Raw genomic sequence first — 17,623 nt, forward strand, 5'->3', positions numbered from 1 at the left:
GGAAATATCTGTGGTGCAGCAAAGGATGATGGGAATGTGTGGTGAAGCAAAGGATGATTGGAATATCAGTGGCACAGCAAAGGATGATGGGAATATCAGTGGCGCAGCAAAGGATGATGGAAATATCTGTGGCGCAGCAAAGGATGATGGAAATATCTGTGGTGCAGCAAAGGATGATGGGAATATCTGTGGTGCAGCAAAGGATGATGGGAATGTGTGGTGGAGCAAAGAATGATGGGAATATCTGTGGTGCAGCAAAGAATGATGGGAATATCTGTGGTGCAGCAAAGGGTGATGGGAATATCTGTGGTGCAGCAAAGGATGATGGGAATGTGTGGTGGAGCAAAGGATGATGGGAATATCTGTGGCGCAGCAAAGGATGATGGGAATATCAGTGGCGCAGCAAAGGATGATGGGAATATCAGTGGCGCAGCAAAGGATGATGGAAATATCTGTGGTGCAGCAAAGGATGATGGGAATGTGTGGTGGAGCAAAGGATGATGGGAATATCAGTGGCACAGCAAAGGATGATGGGAATATCTGTGGCACAGCAAAGGATGATGGGAATATCTGTGGCGCAGCAAAGGATGATGGGAATATCTGTGGTGCAGCAAAGGATGATGGGAATGTGTGGTGGAGCAAAGGATGATGGGAATATCAGTGGCACAGCAAAGGATGATGGGAATATCAGTGGCACAGCAAAGGATGATGGGAATATCTGTGATGCAGCAAAGGATGATGGGAATATCTGTGGTGCAGCAAAGGATGATGGGAATGTATGGTGGAGCAAAGAATGATGGGAATATCTGTGGCGCAGCAAAGGATGATGGAAATATCTGTGGTGCAGCAAAGGATGATGGTAATGTGTGGTGGAGCAAAGGATGATGGGAATATCAGTGGCACAGCAAAGGATGATGGGAATATCTGTGGCGCAGCAAAGGATGATGGAAATATCTGTGGTGCAGCAAAGGGTGATGGGAATATCTGTGGCGCAGCAAAGGATGATGGGAATATCTGTGGCGCAGCAAAGGATGATGGGAATATCTGTGGCGCAGCAAAGGATGATGGGAATATCTGTGGTGCAGCAAAGGATGATGGGAATATCTGTGGCGCAGCAAAGGATGATGGGAATATCTGTGGCGCAGCAAAGGATGATGGGAATATCTGTGGCGCAGCAAAGGATGATGGGAATATCTGTGGTGCAGCAAAGCATGATGGGAATGTCTGTGGTGCAGCAATGCATGATGGGAATGTCTGTGGTGCAGCAAAGCATGATGGGAATATCTGTGGTGCAGCAAAGTATGATGGGAATATCTGTGGTGCAGCAAAGGATGATGGGAATGTCTGTGGTACAGCAAACTATGATGGGAATATCTGTGGCGCAGCAAAGCATGATGGGAATATCTGTGGTGCAGCAAAGGATGAAGGGAATATCTGTGGCGCAGCAAAGCATGATGGGAATATCTGTGGTGTAGCAAAGCATGATGGGAATATATATTGTAGCAAAGGACGATATATGTGCTTTCAGCAGAGGACTATAGGAATATGTTGAAATGTGGTTATATTTAGTTGTAGGGACGGACTATGGGGAATATGTTGTTACATGGGAAAGTGAGGTTGCCCCAGAGGACTATGGGAGAATGTGGATGTGTAGGAATGTAGAATGTAGACTGCAGGAATACATATGTACATATCCTGGGAGTGTATAGCTATATGTACGGCTGGAGCAGAGGCCTCTGGGAATCGGGTTACTGCATTCCCAGTGACTTGTAGTGACCCCTCCTGTACATGGTGGAAATGCTGCATCCTCTGCATACACATCCTGTACATCCGTTGCTTATCATCCCCTCGCTATACGTGATGTCTCTGCACCCTGAGAGGGCAGGAAAAGCCGAGATGAATGGGGAACGAGTGACCCCGACCTCCAGGAATTTCCCTCCTCTCGAAAATCAGGAGTTTTTCTTGCTATACATAGATGTGATATTTCATGGCTGACCAGAGAAGCTCGGTTATTACTCTGGGTACAGATGATAGATGAACATTGCCCAGTCTGATGGTTATTAGCAGCTATCTGATGTATGGACAGGCATCCTGTATATACATCATGCGTCTGTAAGCAAGCGCAGCCGCACCTCGCAGACGCAGCACGCCCTGTGCCTGCGCAATAACCTGCAGTCGCTCAGCCCGAGGCTTCCTGTACATACATCATACAGCATTTTTTTTCCTGTAGGTACACTTTTTTTAAAGGACACTTGAAGTGAGAGGTATATGGAGGCAGCCATATTTATTCCCTTTATAGTGGACCTGAACTCACAACTTCCTCTCTGCTCTAAAAGATATGCAATAGCCTTTACCGAAAAACATTTCTTTGTTACAGCTGATACAAATCCTGCGCCGTTTCTACTTCCTGCTTTCATGGAAGCAGACAGATTGTTACCATCCTGTGCTTTCAAATGAGCTTACCTGCCGTGGCAGTCATGTGACACAGGGGAGAGATCAAATTACAACTAGTGATTAGACAGAGATTAGGGCAAATTAGGCTAAACTCTTTAAATAGGTACAGGGTGCATTTCTCCCGTTTTCCTTCTGCCCTGTGCAAGAGTTCAGGTCCACTTAAAAAAATGCACATTGCCTTGCTGTCTTTCTTTTTCCTCTGCCTCTAGTACTTTTTGCCCTAGCCCCTGAACAGGCATGCAGATCAGTTGCTCTGACTGAAGCTTGACTGGACTTGCTGCATGCTTGTTTCAGGGTGCGATTCAGACACTACTGATGGGTGAGATTAGCATGATGCCAGAAAACTAGCATTGTTGAAAATAAATATTGCAGCCACTATATCCCTTGCACCTCAATTGTCCTTTAAAGTAAACCTGTGCCTTATTAAAAAAAAAAAAAAGAAATTGGATTTACCGCTTGAGGGGGAAGCTTCTGTTTCCTAAAGAGGCTTCCCCCATCCTGGTACATCAGCTCGATCAACTGCTGGGACCCCAAAGAGTGGCCTCCCTGCTCGCTAGCAACCTCCCGCTTGGACTCTGGAGCCAGCACAGCAGCATGGACCCGATCCGCCCCGGCTTTTTCCACAGAAAACTGTCCGGGGCAGAGCCGCGAGCTGCTGGCAAGCATTAACACTTTTTTTTCGGGGTTCACATTGCTGGATCAGTGGAGGCTAGGTGGATGAGGGAAGCCTCTTAAGGATCCAGAGGCTTACTTGCCCCGAGGTAGGTGACCCATTTTTCACTACAGGTGCACTTTAGGTTTGAATCTCATGGGAACACATTTGGCTTCATCCTAAATACATATCATAGTCAGAATAGGTCAATGGTGTTCTTGTTTGACTTCTGCTATGGAATGTGCAGTAAAAGTATAACTTAAAGTGCGTTCAGACTCTTTCACCAACCCTAGTGCTGACTCTTTACCTCATCGCCATGGTGACCTGCGGTCAGGGAGAGCTGACTCAGGGCTGTGATTCAGTCGCCTCTCTGCTGCTGGTAGTGAGCACCACAGGAATGGAACGGTTGTACATTTACATCCACGTGAGATGACTGTGCAGTGACTGGGCTCGCCTGCGGAACTTTCCACCTGACAAATCAGATAGGAGATCTGCCAGAAGGAAAAGGAGGGCAGGAAGTAAGGGGGAGAAGCGAAAGCCAGTTGCTGATTCTATTTCCTACTCATCTTATATAAATGTTTTGTTGCTGTCTGTGTCACTGTTGGAGAGGTTTCCCTTCTGCCTGTCTGGAAAGGAAGTGCTGTAAATTCTTTCAGGTGGAGACGCAAGACAGCAAGAAGGATCCAAAAGTGTTTTTAACCTCCTTATTACACTACCTACAATACTAGAATTTTTTTTCTTCTGGATAAGAGTACCTTAGGTAAAAATGTAGAAGCTGTAATGCCGGGTCTTAATGATGGAGAATGGGGTTTTTTTAGGGTTAAATACTTACCAGTTCTGGTGTCATCCCTCCAAGCTAGTGATCGCTCCACCTCCCTCACAGAATAGGACCTGGCGATTTATTTTTTTATTTTTTATTTGAAAATCCCCGCCGAGGCTCTGGCCACCCCTATATATGTTGACATGGCCCGCCCCCAGCGCAGCAGCTGCTGCCTAATTGGTGGCTGCACAGCTGGGGGCAGGATGCGGCAGAAGGAGTTAAAGGACAACTGTAATGAGAGGTATATGGAGGCTGCCATGTTTATTCCCTTTTAAAGAGAACCCGAGGTGGGATTTAATTATGCGCGCAGGGGGGTCCTGGAGGCACACCATGGGGCAACGGAGGCTGGTGTTAGTGTGCACAACCAGCCTCTGTGCCCCACTAACATAATTAAATCCCACCTCGGGTTCTCTTTAAAAGGGAATAAACATGGCAGCCTCCATATTCTTCTCACTTCAGTGTTCCTTTAAATTACCTATGTTGCTGCCTCTCACTGATGCGCTGCATGGCACTCCACCCTCATAACTGGCAATTCGGCTTTGAAGGCGCAAGCGTCAGGGAGAAGTAGAGCAGCGGCAAGAAAGATGGTTAAACCCCTGGATGTGGAGTCATGCGCCAAGACCATATTTGATTGGTTCACTTTGGTTTAAATACTTAATGTCTTGGTTGTATTGCCTTGATAAAGTGGACCCTCCGTGGCCCCGAAACAATTGTTGCTAAATGGCTGTTGATCGTTTGATGGAATAAAGCTCCTATGGAAATGATTGAATGCTGGTGTGCAGATTGCAGTCTACTTTTCATGTCTTAATGGCCGAGACTCTGCAGCTAGCGGTCTAGTGCCCAGAGAGAGATGTGCAGCTGTCATCCTCATACTCTTTCATGGTATAAATAAGGGCTGGCTCGCAAGGACGGCTGCCGGCATCCGGACGCGTTGTATGCCACCGGGATCCACCGCATTGAGAGGAAATGCAGTGTTCGTCTCAATGCGTTTACTGGCAGTTGCGCAAGCGCCGCGACCGATCAAATTTTCCGAGATGCTGCATGTGGCTTCTAGCGAAGGCTGCGTTTGCAGTTCCTTATCCCTCTGGGGGCTCAAAACGCCTCGATTAACCGCAAGGAAGCGACGGCAAAAACTTTTCTGTTCGGCACAATGAGCCGTGTGAACCGGCCCTGTAGGAAGTTTCCAGTTAAAATCTACCTGGAGTCTGAGATCTTACGACCTTTGCAGCCACCCGCTCACTATTGACCACAACTACTTGTTGAGCTGCCAACTATGGAGTCACCCCAACCGGCTAAACCATATTTCTGGTGGGTGGGGGGGGAGCAGGGGACACTGATCAGCTTTACTTTCCAGCTTTTGCCTTTTATAAAAAAAAAAGGCCCAAAAGATGTTTTGTATGGAGGTGGGGGCAGCAGGCGCGCTCTCTCTGGCCTTACCTGGGGGTCTCCAGCGAGCAGCGAGGATGTTGTATTGAGGTTGTGCTAACAAGTAGCCTTTTGTGGAAAGGATTCTGAGTCTCCTGTGCTATGTGGGGCGACGGTTTGCCACAGCTTCCAATAATATTTATCATATCCTGTACAGGCCGCTAACGTGCCTGACCCCCCTCCCCCCCTCCTCTCCTACTCCAGCACAGGAGCCGTCTGATAAGCCACATTGTGCGATCGCTCAAACCCACTCTTATCAAACGAACGATAGTCTGTACACACGCCCGATTTAGCGAGCGAACGACGGGACGTTCAAACGACCCGTCGTTCGCGGAAATCCGACGTGTGTATGGTCCTTTACTCTCTAGAAATCTGATTTGTCCAATGAACAGTTCATTCTTTACTTTACCCACAAAATGTTCTGATCTCCGAGAAAGTTGTCTGACTGTGCAGGAATTCTATGCGTTTTACAGATCATTTTATTACATTTTTAATCTGCATAGAATTACGGGTAGCTCCTGTCCCCCTTCTTTTTGGGCTAAAGCTCCTAGTATCGCTTTAAGAGTAGTCCCTCGTTTGGGATTTTAAAGTGAACCAGAGACGAAGCACCCTCAGGTATTTTACCATATATATCAGAGGGAGCATTAGAGAAAACGCCTACCCTGCTCTCCATTTCATTCTGCACTGCACAGCTTGCTTCTTATGAACCCAGATAAAATCCCCGACTGAGCATTCAGTCTGGCTTTGCTATAATGACTCGGCTATAATGATTGCTGAGCAGAGCCAGCAGGGGGCAGGCTTGGGCTTGAAAAGACATGAGAGAACACAGACTGAGCTATAAATATCCCTGAGCAAAGCCAGACTGAATGCTCAGTTGGGGATTTTATCAGGGCAGATAAAAAGCAGGCTGAGCAGTGATGGATGAAACAGAGAGCAGGGTAGGTGTTTTCTCTAATGTTCCCACTGATCTATATGGTAAAATACATGAGGGTGCTTCGTCTCTGGTTCCCTTTAACTACCGGAATCATGAAATGTAAAGGTGCACATTAAAGTGGACCTGAACTATTTGTGTGTTTATAGAGAACAGCCTGTTTAATTCTCCCTTCTCGGCAAGTAATGAGCCAGTGTAATTTGAGCTCCCAGCTGTCTGCGGAGTCCGGCGAATTGAGAACTAATATGTAAACAAAGGAGGTTAACCCTTTCTGTGCTCCCAGCAAACCAGGAAGTAACTACATTGTAGCATCTCAAATGGAGCTCTGTTAGCTGTAACAAGGAAATGTTTTGCTTTAAAGGTTATGCTGTTGCTTATCTTTTAGAGCAGGGATGAAGTTCTGAGTTGAGGTCTGCTTTAACGGTACAATACTTTCCTTAGATGCGATCTTCTGCAGTGGCTGCAGCACAGTGACACAGAGGCAGGTCATTGTGCACAGAACAGGCCTCTGTGTCCTATTAAGATTTAAAGGATACCCGAGGTGACATGTGACATGATGAGACATGTGTATGTACAGAGCCCAGCACACAAATAACTATGCTGAGGTACTTTTTTTTTTCTCTGCCTGAAATAGTTACATATCAGGTATGTAAGTGACTGACTCAGTCCTGACTCAGACAGGAAGTGACTACAGTGTGACCCTCACTGATAAGAAATTCCAAGTATAAAACACTTTCCTAGCAGAAAATGGCTTCTGAGAGCAGGAAAGAGACAAATAGGTAGATAGTTCATAGATTTTTGCTCTGGCATACTTCAATGAAAAAGGAAAAACAATAAAACAGTTAAAACTTAAAGGGGTTCTTTCGCGAAAAAAGTAGGCAGTTAAAAAATGTGACAGATGATGACAGGCTTTGAGCCAGTCCATCTTTTTAAGGGGGATTCTCAGGGCTTTCTTTGTTTTCAACAGCATTTCCTGAACAGCAATTTAACTGCCAAAATAGGAAGATACCAGCCGGCCTCCCTAATCACTTGCACACTATTCTGTCAGTTAGATTTTGCAACTGTTGTTCAGGAAATGCTGTTGAAAACAAAGAAAGGCCTGAGAATCCCCCTTAAAAAGATGGACTGGCCCAAAACCTGTCATCTGTCACATTTTTTAACTGCCTACTTTTTCCGCGAAAGAACCCCTTTAAAAAGTAGATTTAAACATAAAATAGACACTGTGGAATATCTTAAAAAGTTGTTTTTAGGAGAAGGAAGACAGATACAATTGTTTAGTTAATTTATTTTCGCCTCGGGTGTCCTTTAAAAATGCCGCCTCGTGTTCTCTTTAAATAGTTTAGCTGTCAAAGGTACTCCTGCTCTTCATTTCAAACATGTCCGCGCGATGCTTTCCACTGATTTCTCCCTGAAATCAATCACAACAATTCATCGAGTGGCCATGTTTTGGCATCGATTCCTGCCAGCTTGGATCATTATGATCGAATTGGCCTGGATATCTATGAAGAAAATAGAGTAAAGTATGGAAACCGTTAGGTCTTGTTCACACTTAGGGCCCGTTTCCACTAGTGCGACGCGATTTCGCCGGCATTCCGACGCTTGTAAAAACGCATGCGGGTGCGTTTCCGCATGCGTTTTACCCGCGATTTCGCGTGCGATTTCGCATGGCAGGGTGCCATGCGAAATTAACCATGACACTGCCAGGTCAAAATAACATTGGTAAGGGTGCGAAATCGCACGCGAAATCGCGGGTAAAAACGCATGTACCAAACGCATGCGTTTTTACTATTAAATACATTAGCGGCGATTCGCAAGGATTCCCGACGCAGGCGAAAACTGTGGGTCCCGCCGTGCAGATTTGGCCCGCTGCCAAATCGCTCCCGCACGCCGCACAGGTGGAAACAGCCCCATCCACTAACATTAGCTATGCGAATCCGCATGCAGTGCCCGCATGCGGATTCGCCCTAGTGGAAACGAGCCCTTAGAGCGAGTTCGCTTATTTTTAAAGTGAACCAGAGACGAAGCACCCTCATGTATTTTACCATATATGTCGGTAGGAACATTAGAGAAAACACCTACCCTGCTCTCTGTTTCATCCTTCACTGCTCAACCTGCTTGTTAGCAGCCCTGATAAAATCCCCGACTGAGCCTTCAGTCTGGCTTTGCTCAGGAATCATTATAGCGGAGTCTCTTCTCTGATGTCTTTTCAAGCCCAAGCCTGCCCCCTTCTGGCTCTGCTCAGGAATCATTATAGCGGAGTCGGTCTTCTCTGATGCCTTTTCAAGCCCAAGCCTGCCCCCTTCTGGCTCTGCTATTATGACTCCGCTATAATGATTCCTGAGCAAAGCCAGACTGAATGCTCAGTCTGGGATTTTATCAGGGCTGATAACAAGCAGGCTGAGCAGTGAAGGATGAAGCAGAGAGCAGGGTAGGTGTTTTCTCTAATGTTCCCACTGATATATATGGTAAAATACATGAGGGTGCTTCATCTCTGGTTCCCTTTAAGCACTGACTATTTTTAAAATCGCCTTAAAAGCGCTTCTGCAATATTGCTGTATGGGAGTGTTCTCACATAAGCAATGAGCTTTCTTTCCAATCACAAACGCGGCTCCTGCGTTTTCCAGAGAAATTTGCAATTCAATAGAAAGAATAGGAAAATCGCTAAGCGCTTGAAAAAGCACTTTGGAAAGTGATTTCCCAAGCGCTTTTTAATGAATAAATACATTGTATTTATTCATTTACGGGGCAAAGAGTCAGGAAGTGAAAAACAAAATATCGCTACACAAAAGTGAATAGGAAAGCGCTTTCAAAATCGCTCAGCGCTTACGATAACACTGGTGGTGATTTATAGTGTGAACCAGGCCATAGGGTTGTCTGTCGTCCATACAACTTTCTCTGCCTCTTATTGGCTGTGCCTGTAAAGCAGCAGGATCAGCCATACTATTCCAGGGAAAACACATATATAAGTAGATAAATACTTCATCTACTTACATAACACATGTATTGTACTGTCCACGTTTTGATTTCAGTGAATGTTATATAGTAAATGATGAGAATTCTGTTCCTGGTGGGAACCATGTCTTTTGCCCACAATTTAGGCTAACTCGTGATGTCATTTCTGCCCTTTACTTTTTTTCTTTTCTCCTCCAATCGCTGAGTCACCTCAGCCTTGCTTGTAAATACATGTGAGTAGAGGATCGTGTTTCAGCTAGGCAGCTAGGCAGGGAAATAAATGGAGGAGGAGGAATATATTATAGCTAAAAAGAACCCCCAGCATGCAACTGTTTGGCACTGACTACTAAAGGGCCAGTGCTCCTAAAGTATGTGATAACTCCAAACCATAACAGCAGAAAAAGTTTTAAATGCAGGATTAGCATCTTTATCACTTAATACACTCACACTAGTTGCTGTTGAAATTTGATTTTTATGGTGACAATCCCGGTTCAATAAGTATGTTTAGAAAAACAGGGAGTATGAGGTGAGGGGCATGAGTACACTCCCACACAGACATTCTCTGAGCTCTGGTGAGATGTGTATTTGCTATAGAGTGGAATTCCCTCTGCTATATCTTCTGCATTGGAGGAAGAGGAGGCAGAGTGATCTGGGAGAGTTTCCACACGCTGCGAGGCTACGCTGATAGGAGAACGTGTCAGATGTGGATATTTGTAGCACAGGCCCTCGGAGAGGAAAGCTGAACAGCTTGACAAAGTGGCGCTCCGCTGAGAATGGGGACACGGAGCATCTGATGGACTGTAAACAGGATGCGGAGGAATGAGGGGTATCCAGGACACAGAACACCATCCATTATATCTATTTCCCCCTCACAGGAAGTCCCCGGAGGATGCAGCCGGGACCGAGAGTCACACATTTCTCTTCACAGTGCTGACACGCCGCTCCGCAGCCACAGAAAAGGGGAAACGTTTCCTCACAGGCCTCCTCTGATTCTGCTTCGTGCTGGAGGTGCTAAAGAGGACCTGCACAGGACAGAAGGAAAACGGAGAAATGCACCCTGTGTGTCTTTAGAGAGAGGATCTTGTCTCATCTGTAAATGATCACAAGTGTAATTTGAGCTCTCAGCTGTGTCAGCTGAGGAATTCGGCAGTTCTGGACAGGCACAGCTAATATGTAAACAAAGGATGTTAACCCTCGGTCTGCTTCCATGAAAGCAGGAAGTGGACACTGCAGATTTATTACAGGAGTTCTGTAAGCTGCAATAAAGAAATGTTTTTTTCTGTAAAGGTTATTATGCTGTTGCTTATTATTCTTTTTATTATTACTTAGTATTTATATAGTGCCGTCTTCCACAGCACCGTACAGACTACATATTGTCTTATCACTTAGCTGTACCTCTGAGCTCACAATCTAATCCCTAACATAGTCATATGGCTATGTATGTATCGTGTAGTGTATGTATGCATAATCTAGGGCCAATTTAGGGGGAAGCCAATTAACTTATCTCTATGTTTTTGGGATGTGGGAGGAAACTGGAGTGACCGGAGGAAACTCACAGATACATGGGGAGAACATACAAACTCCGTGCAGATAGTGCCCTGGCTGGGATTTGAACCAGAGACCCAGCGCTGCAAGGCGAGAGCTCTAACCACTACGCCACCGGGCTGCTTATCTTTGACAGCAGAGAGGAAGTTCTCAGTTCAGGTCCTCTTGAAAATCAGATTATACGGCCAAAAATCCGCTATCCCGACTGGAGAGTCTGAAGGTGCCCATTAAAGGTACAATATTTTCCTCAGATGCCATCTTTCGATCAGATTTTTAGGAATTGTACAGAAAAGCACACAGTATGTGGAGAAAATCGATGTAAAACGATTCTATGGTGGATTGCAATAGAAGATTTAGTCAATTGGAATGTTGGCTGTCCGGGTTTATGTGAACAATCTCTAGAATTACCTTCCGACTACTTTTGATCCCACAAATCTTATTGAATGATCACATCTGATGAAAATGTTGTATAGTTAATCCGAACATTTGTATAACGCTTTTTTCCTGTCGGACTCAAAGCGATCAACTGGGCACTGTAAGAACTGGGATGCAGGGGAGTGATTGTCACCATGAAACATATAAGCTGGAGTCGGGGTTTAGCTTTTTTTACAGGGGGGTTGCACTTTATTAGACAACTAAAAAACCGTTAGCACAACTGTCCTGCAGTGTTTTCGAAGCAATTGCGTTCCAATACAAAGTATGGGATCACTGTAAGATCCCTTTGCAATCGCTGTACTAAAGCGCTTTTTGCTGCAATTTTAATATCGACTATGGGAAAAAAAAACAGAACCGCTAATCGCAGTTTCTGCACAAAACGCTGTTAATTACATGAACAAGTGTTTTTAAATCAAAGCACTCTTAGGCCTGGAACCCACTGAAATCCGCAAACGCAAAACGCAACCGCTAGCGATTTGTCTGAGCGGTTTGCAAGCGGATTCATGCGCGTTTTCAGTCGCGTTTTGCAACAGTGTATTTTTTTGCTCAGCGGTTGTGTAGCGTTTTGCGTTTCGCGTTTTTATCATGATTGGTCCTGTGAATTATTTTTAATTTTGTTACAGTGTGCTGAACCGCAAAACGCTAGCAAAACCGCTCAGTTTAGGTTTTGCTGAGCGTTTCTGCTAGCGTTTCAATACTTTACATTGAAGCGCTAACGCTCCCAAAATGCTGCAGGTCCTGCGTTTGCGTTTCTGGGAAACGCAAACGCTCCTGTGGAAGTTGCCCCATCCATTAACATCAGCTGAGCGTTTTGGCAAAACACTAGCGTATCGCAGCGCTGCCAAAATGCTCAAAAAAACGCTCTTGTGGGTTCCAGCCCTTAAAGGGCACCCGAAGCGAAAGTAAACGAATTAAATAAATGATTGTATTTATCTTCCTTCTCCTAATGACTTTTTAAGATATTCCACAGTTTTATTTTATGTTTAAATCTGCTTTTTAAGTTTTAAAGGGAAGGTTCAGGGACTAGGTAAAAAAAATAAAAATCCATTTCCACTTACCTGGGGCTTCCTCCAGCCCGTGGCAGGCAGGAGGTGCCCTCGGCGCCGCTCCGCAGGCTCCCGGTGGTCTCCGGTGGCCGACCCGACCTGGCCAGGCCGTCGGCCAGGTCGGGCCTCTTCTGCGCTCCATGGTGCGTTCCATGCCGGCGCGCTGACGTCATCGGACGTCCTCCGGGTTGTACTGCGCAGGCTCAGAACTACTGAGCCTGCGCAGTACAGCCCGGAGGACGTCCGATGACGTCAGCGCGCCGGCGTGGAGCGCAGAAGAGGCCCGACCAGGTCGGGTCGGCCACCGGAGACCACCGGGAGCCTGCGGAGCGGCGCCGAGGGCACCTCCTGCCTGCCACGGGCTGGAGGAAGCCCCAGGTAAGTGGAAATGGATTTTTATTTTTTTTAGCTAGTCCCTGAACCTTCCCTTTAACTGTTTTATTGTTTTTGCTCAATGACACCTTCATTGAAGTATGCCAGAGCTTAAATCTATGAACTATTGACCTTTTTTATCTCTTTCCTGCTCTCAGAAGCCATTTTCTGCTAGGAAAGCAGTTTATAGTTGGAATTTCTTATCAGTGAGGGTCACACTGCAGTGGCTTCCTGTCTGAGTCAGGACTGAGTCAGCCACTTACATACCTGATATTTAACTCTTTCAGGCAGAGAAAGAAAAAAAGGAACACAGCATAGTTATTTGTGTGCTAGGCACTGTACATACACATGTCTATCTCATCATGTCACATGTCACTTCGGGTATCCGTTAAATAAAAATATATAAGGTAGCATTGGGGGGCTCACTGCTGCATCCCCTAATCTGTGTCTTCTTCATTACTGTCTCCACCCCACTACCCTCCAGATTGTATTCTCACAAGGCCAGGCTCCTCCCCCTAATGTCTCCACCCCACTACCCATTAGAGCAGGCATGGGCAAACTTGGCCCTCCAGATGTTAAAGAACTACAAGTTCCACAATGCATTGCAGGAGTCTGACATCCACAGTCATGACTCATAAAGGCAAATGCATTGTGGGACTTGTAGTTCTTTAACATCTGGAGGGCTAAGTTTGCCCAAGCCTGCACTAGATTGTAAGCTCACAAGGGCAGGGACCTCCTCCTAGTGTTTCTTATTCTGCTGTAATTTATCATGTGAACATGTACCAGCATTGCTGATGTCTTACACCACACATCAGCTATGTATGTATCTCTATTGCTGGATGTCCTGATTAGTGATGAGCGAAAAAGCAGATATTTTGCATTAATTTTCATGAAAATAGTGTAAAATTTGACTTTTGAGCAAAAATGCCATTGAAATTCCTTTTGTAGTAAATCACAATTTTTCGCATTTTTTTTCACAAATTTTTATGCTTAAAGCTGCTTTCACAGTGGGACGTTACAGGCGCACGTTAGTGCAGCCTGTAACGCGCCCCACCGCACAGCAATGAAAGATCAATGGGCTGTTCACAGTGCCCACGTTGTGTGACTTAGTAACGCTGCGCCATCAGACAACGTACTGCATGCAGTACTTACGTACTGCATGCAGTACTTTATACGCGGCTAAGCCGTGTTACACTGCTTGCACATGCTCAGTAACGTTGGGGAGGAGCGGAGAGCGGCCAAGCACATGGCTAATTAATATTCACTGCACGGTGTGACGTGCAGTGTTTACTTCCTGGAGCTGCTGCTCTGTGCAGTGATTGGCCGGGCGGGACCACGTGATGCCGCATGCGTCCAAGAGTACGCATCACGGACGCCAGAGTGAGCTGCACAACGCGGCTCACTCTGACGTCCACACCAGAGAGCACCAGTCGTTGCGTTAGGGGCACGTTATGCGACCTTAACGTCCCCTAAAACGCAACGTCCTGGTGTGAAACCAGCCTAAACGATTATTGTGATTTTCACGGTAAAAATGTTGATTTTTTTTTTTTTTTGCATCAGAAAGAATCATTTGTTTTTGTTAACCATATTATGAAAATACAATGTATTTTCGTAAATATTGTCTCGAAATCGAAAATGGCATTTTCGATGTGAAAATGACTTTTCACGAGAATCGCAAGCAGCACTGGTCCTGATTGTACAGAGCTTTGAACGCCTCGTGTATCTATGCTCCCACTATTTTAGTATTATGTACAGCGCTACAGCGGATGTTGGTGCTATATAATTAAAAATGAATAATAATCACCTGAAATCACAAAATCGTCGCAGTTCCAAAAGCCTTAGGCTAATAGCAGTGGATGGAGGTGATTCCACAGGAGACATTGCATTTTCCCCAAATCGCTATCCCAATTCCTGCTGCATTTTTGGAGTGATTGCGCTCCAATACAAAGTACAGGATCCCTGCAAAATTGCTTTTCAATTGCTGTGCAAGTTAATTTTGCAGCGATTTTACTAGCTAGAACCATAAAAAAAAGGAAATAACGATTACAAATCGCAAGCCTTAAAATCAAAAGCACTTTTAAAATCACCAGAAATTGGTCTGCAAAACTCAGCTAAAATTGCTACAAAAAGCACAGCGATTGCGGATTGCGATTCCATGAATGGCAGTTTCTATGTCTAACTGCCAAAATAGTTAAATACCAGCCTCCCTACACACTTGCACACTATTTTATCAGTTAGACTTAGCAATCGCCAATCAGGAAATGCTTTTGAAAACAAAGATAAGCCTGAGAATCCCCCATGAGGAGATGGACTAATCCAAAACCTGATGGTTCTGCCAGATTTTAACTGCTTACTTTTTTCACTGTAGGGGTCCTTTAAGGTGCCAATACATTGGCAGATGGGGCAACAGAATCCATCATCAGATAGATTCCTCTCTAAAGGTGGCCATACACTGGTCGATTTGCCATCAGATCGACCAACAGATCCCTCTTTGATCGAATCTGACTATGACTACCTTTACTGCAAACAGATTGTGAATCGTTTTCAGCATGAAATCGATCCAACATCTGTGAAGCTGCCGCTGCCTCCGCGCTGGGCTCAGAGTCCGGCTGGCTTCACTGAACTTCCTGTCCGGGGAACAGTAGAGGGCGCTCTACTGTTTAAACTTCCTGCCGGGACAGGAAGTTCAGTGAAGCCAGCCGGACTCGGAGCCCAGCGCGGAGAAGAAGACAGCGGAGAGAGCGGGGACTCGTGCCGGCGGAGCAGGTAATGTATTGCAGCTAGCGTCGGGCATTTAAACGCCGCTATCGACGCACTCCCGACCCTCCGGCGATCAAGCAAAATCTTCCGCCTGGGCAGCTCGTCTTGAACGATTGATTTCGGACGGAAATCGATCGTTCTGTCAGCATTTGCGCAACTATTTCACAGCAGATTCGATCACAGTGATTAAATCTGCTGTATATCGGAGGGAAAATCGTTAGGTGTATGGGCCCCTTTAAGATTCGGATCAGATTAGGATCTCTTGCTGCCACCCATCTGCACACAGATTTCTAGTAGATTTCATCTGGTGGGCAATTTTTTTCTGAATTTACCCGCTGTTCTGTATTAATAACATTTGCTAAGTAAAGTACAGCTGCATTTATTTAAAAATAAAAAGTTAGATAGTTGCCTCAGTGGTGGGAAGCCTCTTGATTCCAGAGACCCCCCACGACTGAGGTAAGTATTCTTTTTTGTTCACTTCAGGTGTACTTTAAGATTTTGTGAACAGTTTTTTTCCTCTTCCTGATTTTTGCTCCCCTTCTTGGTTCTCGTTACTCTTCATACTCACCTTCTCTGCATTTCTTCCACCAGGGAGGAGATTACGGGGGAAAGCTTTCTACAACGTGAATGGGAAGGTGTACTGCGAGGAAGACTTCTTGGTAAGTAGCTGAGCAGTTAGTTTTGCTCAGTGGCCGTATCACCTAATAGTGTGTGTTCATGCAAATCCTATGTATGTTAAAGCGGATCCGAGATGAAAAACTAACTATAACAAGTAACTTGTCTATATATGTTATCTAAAGTTTAGATAGTTTACACAGCAAATCTAGCTGCAAACAGCTTCAATAGAATATGATTATTTCTTCCTGTGATACAATGACAGCAGCCATGTTGTTTGTAAACCTTACACAGAGGCAGGCTTATCTGCATCTTCAGCCTGTGAAAAAACCTAATCCCCTCCCTCCTCCTCCCCTCTGCCTCTGAAATCTCTGGCTAGTAATACCTCCCCTTACTCCTGTCTGAAAATGCCAAGGCTCTCTGAAAAGCTGTGGGCGAGGCTTGTTTAGTTTATAGGGAATTAGTGTTAAAACAAAACAAAAAATTATTTGGCTTGAGGAATGCCCTATAAACAATAGGAATGGAACACAATTATGCAATGAATAAAAGTTCATCTCGGAACCACTTCACCCCAAGGCGTTTTTTACCCTAACGAACGAGAGCGATTTTTCACCTTTCAGTGCTCTTCCCTTTCATTTGCCTATAGCTTAATCACTACTAATCACACTGAAATGATTTATATCTTGTTTTTTTCACCACCAATTGGGCTTTTTGGGGTTGATATTTGTTTTCAGTAGTTACTTTATTTTCTATGCATTTTAAAGGGAAATACAAGGAAAAAATGAAAAAAATACACTATTTTTCCAATTTCAACCCCTATGGTTTTTAAATATAAACACTGCTACTTGTACATAAGACCCACACATTGTATCTGCCCATTTGTCCTGGTTATCACAAGATTTTAATTATGTCCCTAGTACAAAGTATGGTGACAATATATCGTTTGGAAATAAAGGTGTATTTTTTTTTTTGGTGTTTTTTTTTTTTTCACAATTTTCACGTGCATGGGAATGCACGTGCACCCGCGGGAGCGTGCACGAGCACAGCGGCAGCAGCACTGTCTGACTTAGAAAAACGTCCTGGAGCCATTAACCCTCCTGGCGGCTTATTAAAATCCACCAGGGGGCAGGACAGCCGTTTATATATATATATATATATATATATATATATATATATATATATATATATATATATATATATATATATCATGTAGCGAGACAAGGTCTCGCTTACATGATAGCCGCTGCTCAGCGGCATCCCCTCAGCCCCTCTGGATCTCCTGGAGGGCTTCCCCCATCGCCATGGCGACGGGCGGGATGACGTCACCGACGTCGTCGTGACGTCAAAGGGGACTCCGATCCACCCCTCAGCGCTGCCTGGCACTGATTGGCCAGGCAGTGCACGGGGTCTGGGGGGGGGGGCAGTTGTGGCGCGGCGGATCGGCGGCGATCGGATTGCACACGCAGCTAGCAAAGTGCTAGCTGCGTGTAGCAGAAAAAAAAAAATTATGCTTACCGCCAGGAAGGTTAGGAGGCTCTAGCACGACATTTTTATAAGCCAGCATGTCATTAAAGAGAACCTGAACTGAAAAAAAAAGTCAAAATAACCATACACAG

General features: G+C 45.3%; 1 protein-coding gene across 1 annotated transcript in view; it reads left to right on the forward strand.

Moving 5' to 3' along the window:
• WTIP (WT1 interacting protein) overlaps positions 1-17,623 on the forward strand; it is a 146,132-nt gene that overhangs the window by 91,039 nt on the left and 37,470 nt on the right. The window contains exon 3 of the mRNA XM_068261045.1: positions 15,984-16,051. Within this exon, the coding sequence (XP_068117146.1) occupies positions 15,984-16,051 (68 nt within the window). The remainder of the gene's footprint in view (positions 1-15,983; positions 16,052-17,623) is intronic.

Source organism: Hyperolius riggenbachi, chromosome 11 (assembly GCF_040937935.1).
Source record: "Hyperolius riggenbachi isolate aHypRig1 chromosome 11, aHypRig1.pri, whole genome shotgun sequence".
In the NCBI taxonomy this organism is placed as follows: Eukaryota; Metazoa; Chordata; class Amphibia; order Anura; family Hyperoliidae; genus Hyperolius; species Hyperolius riggenbachi.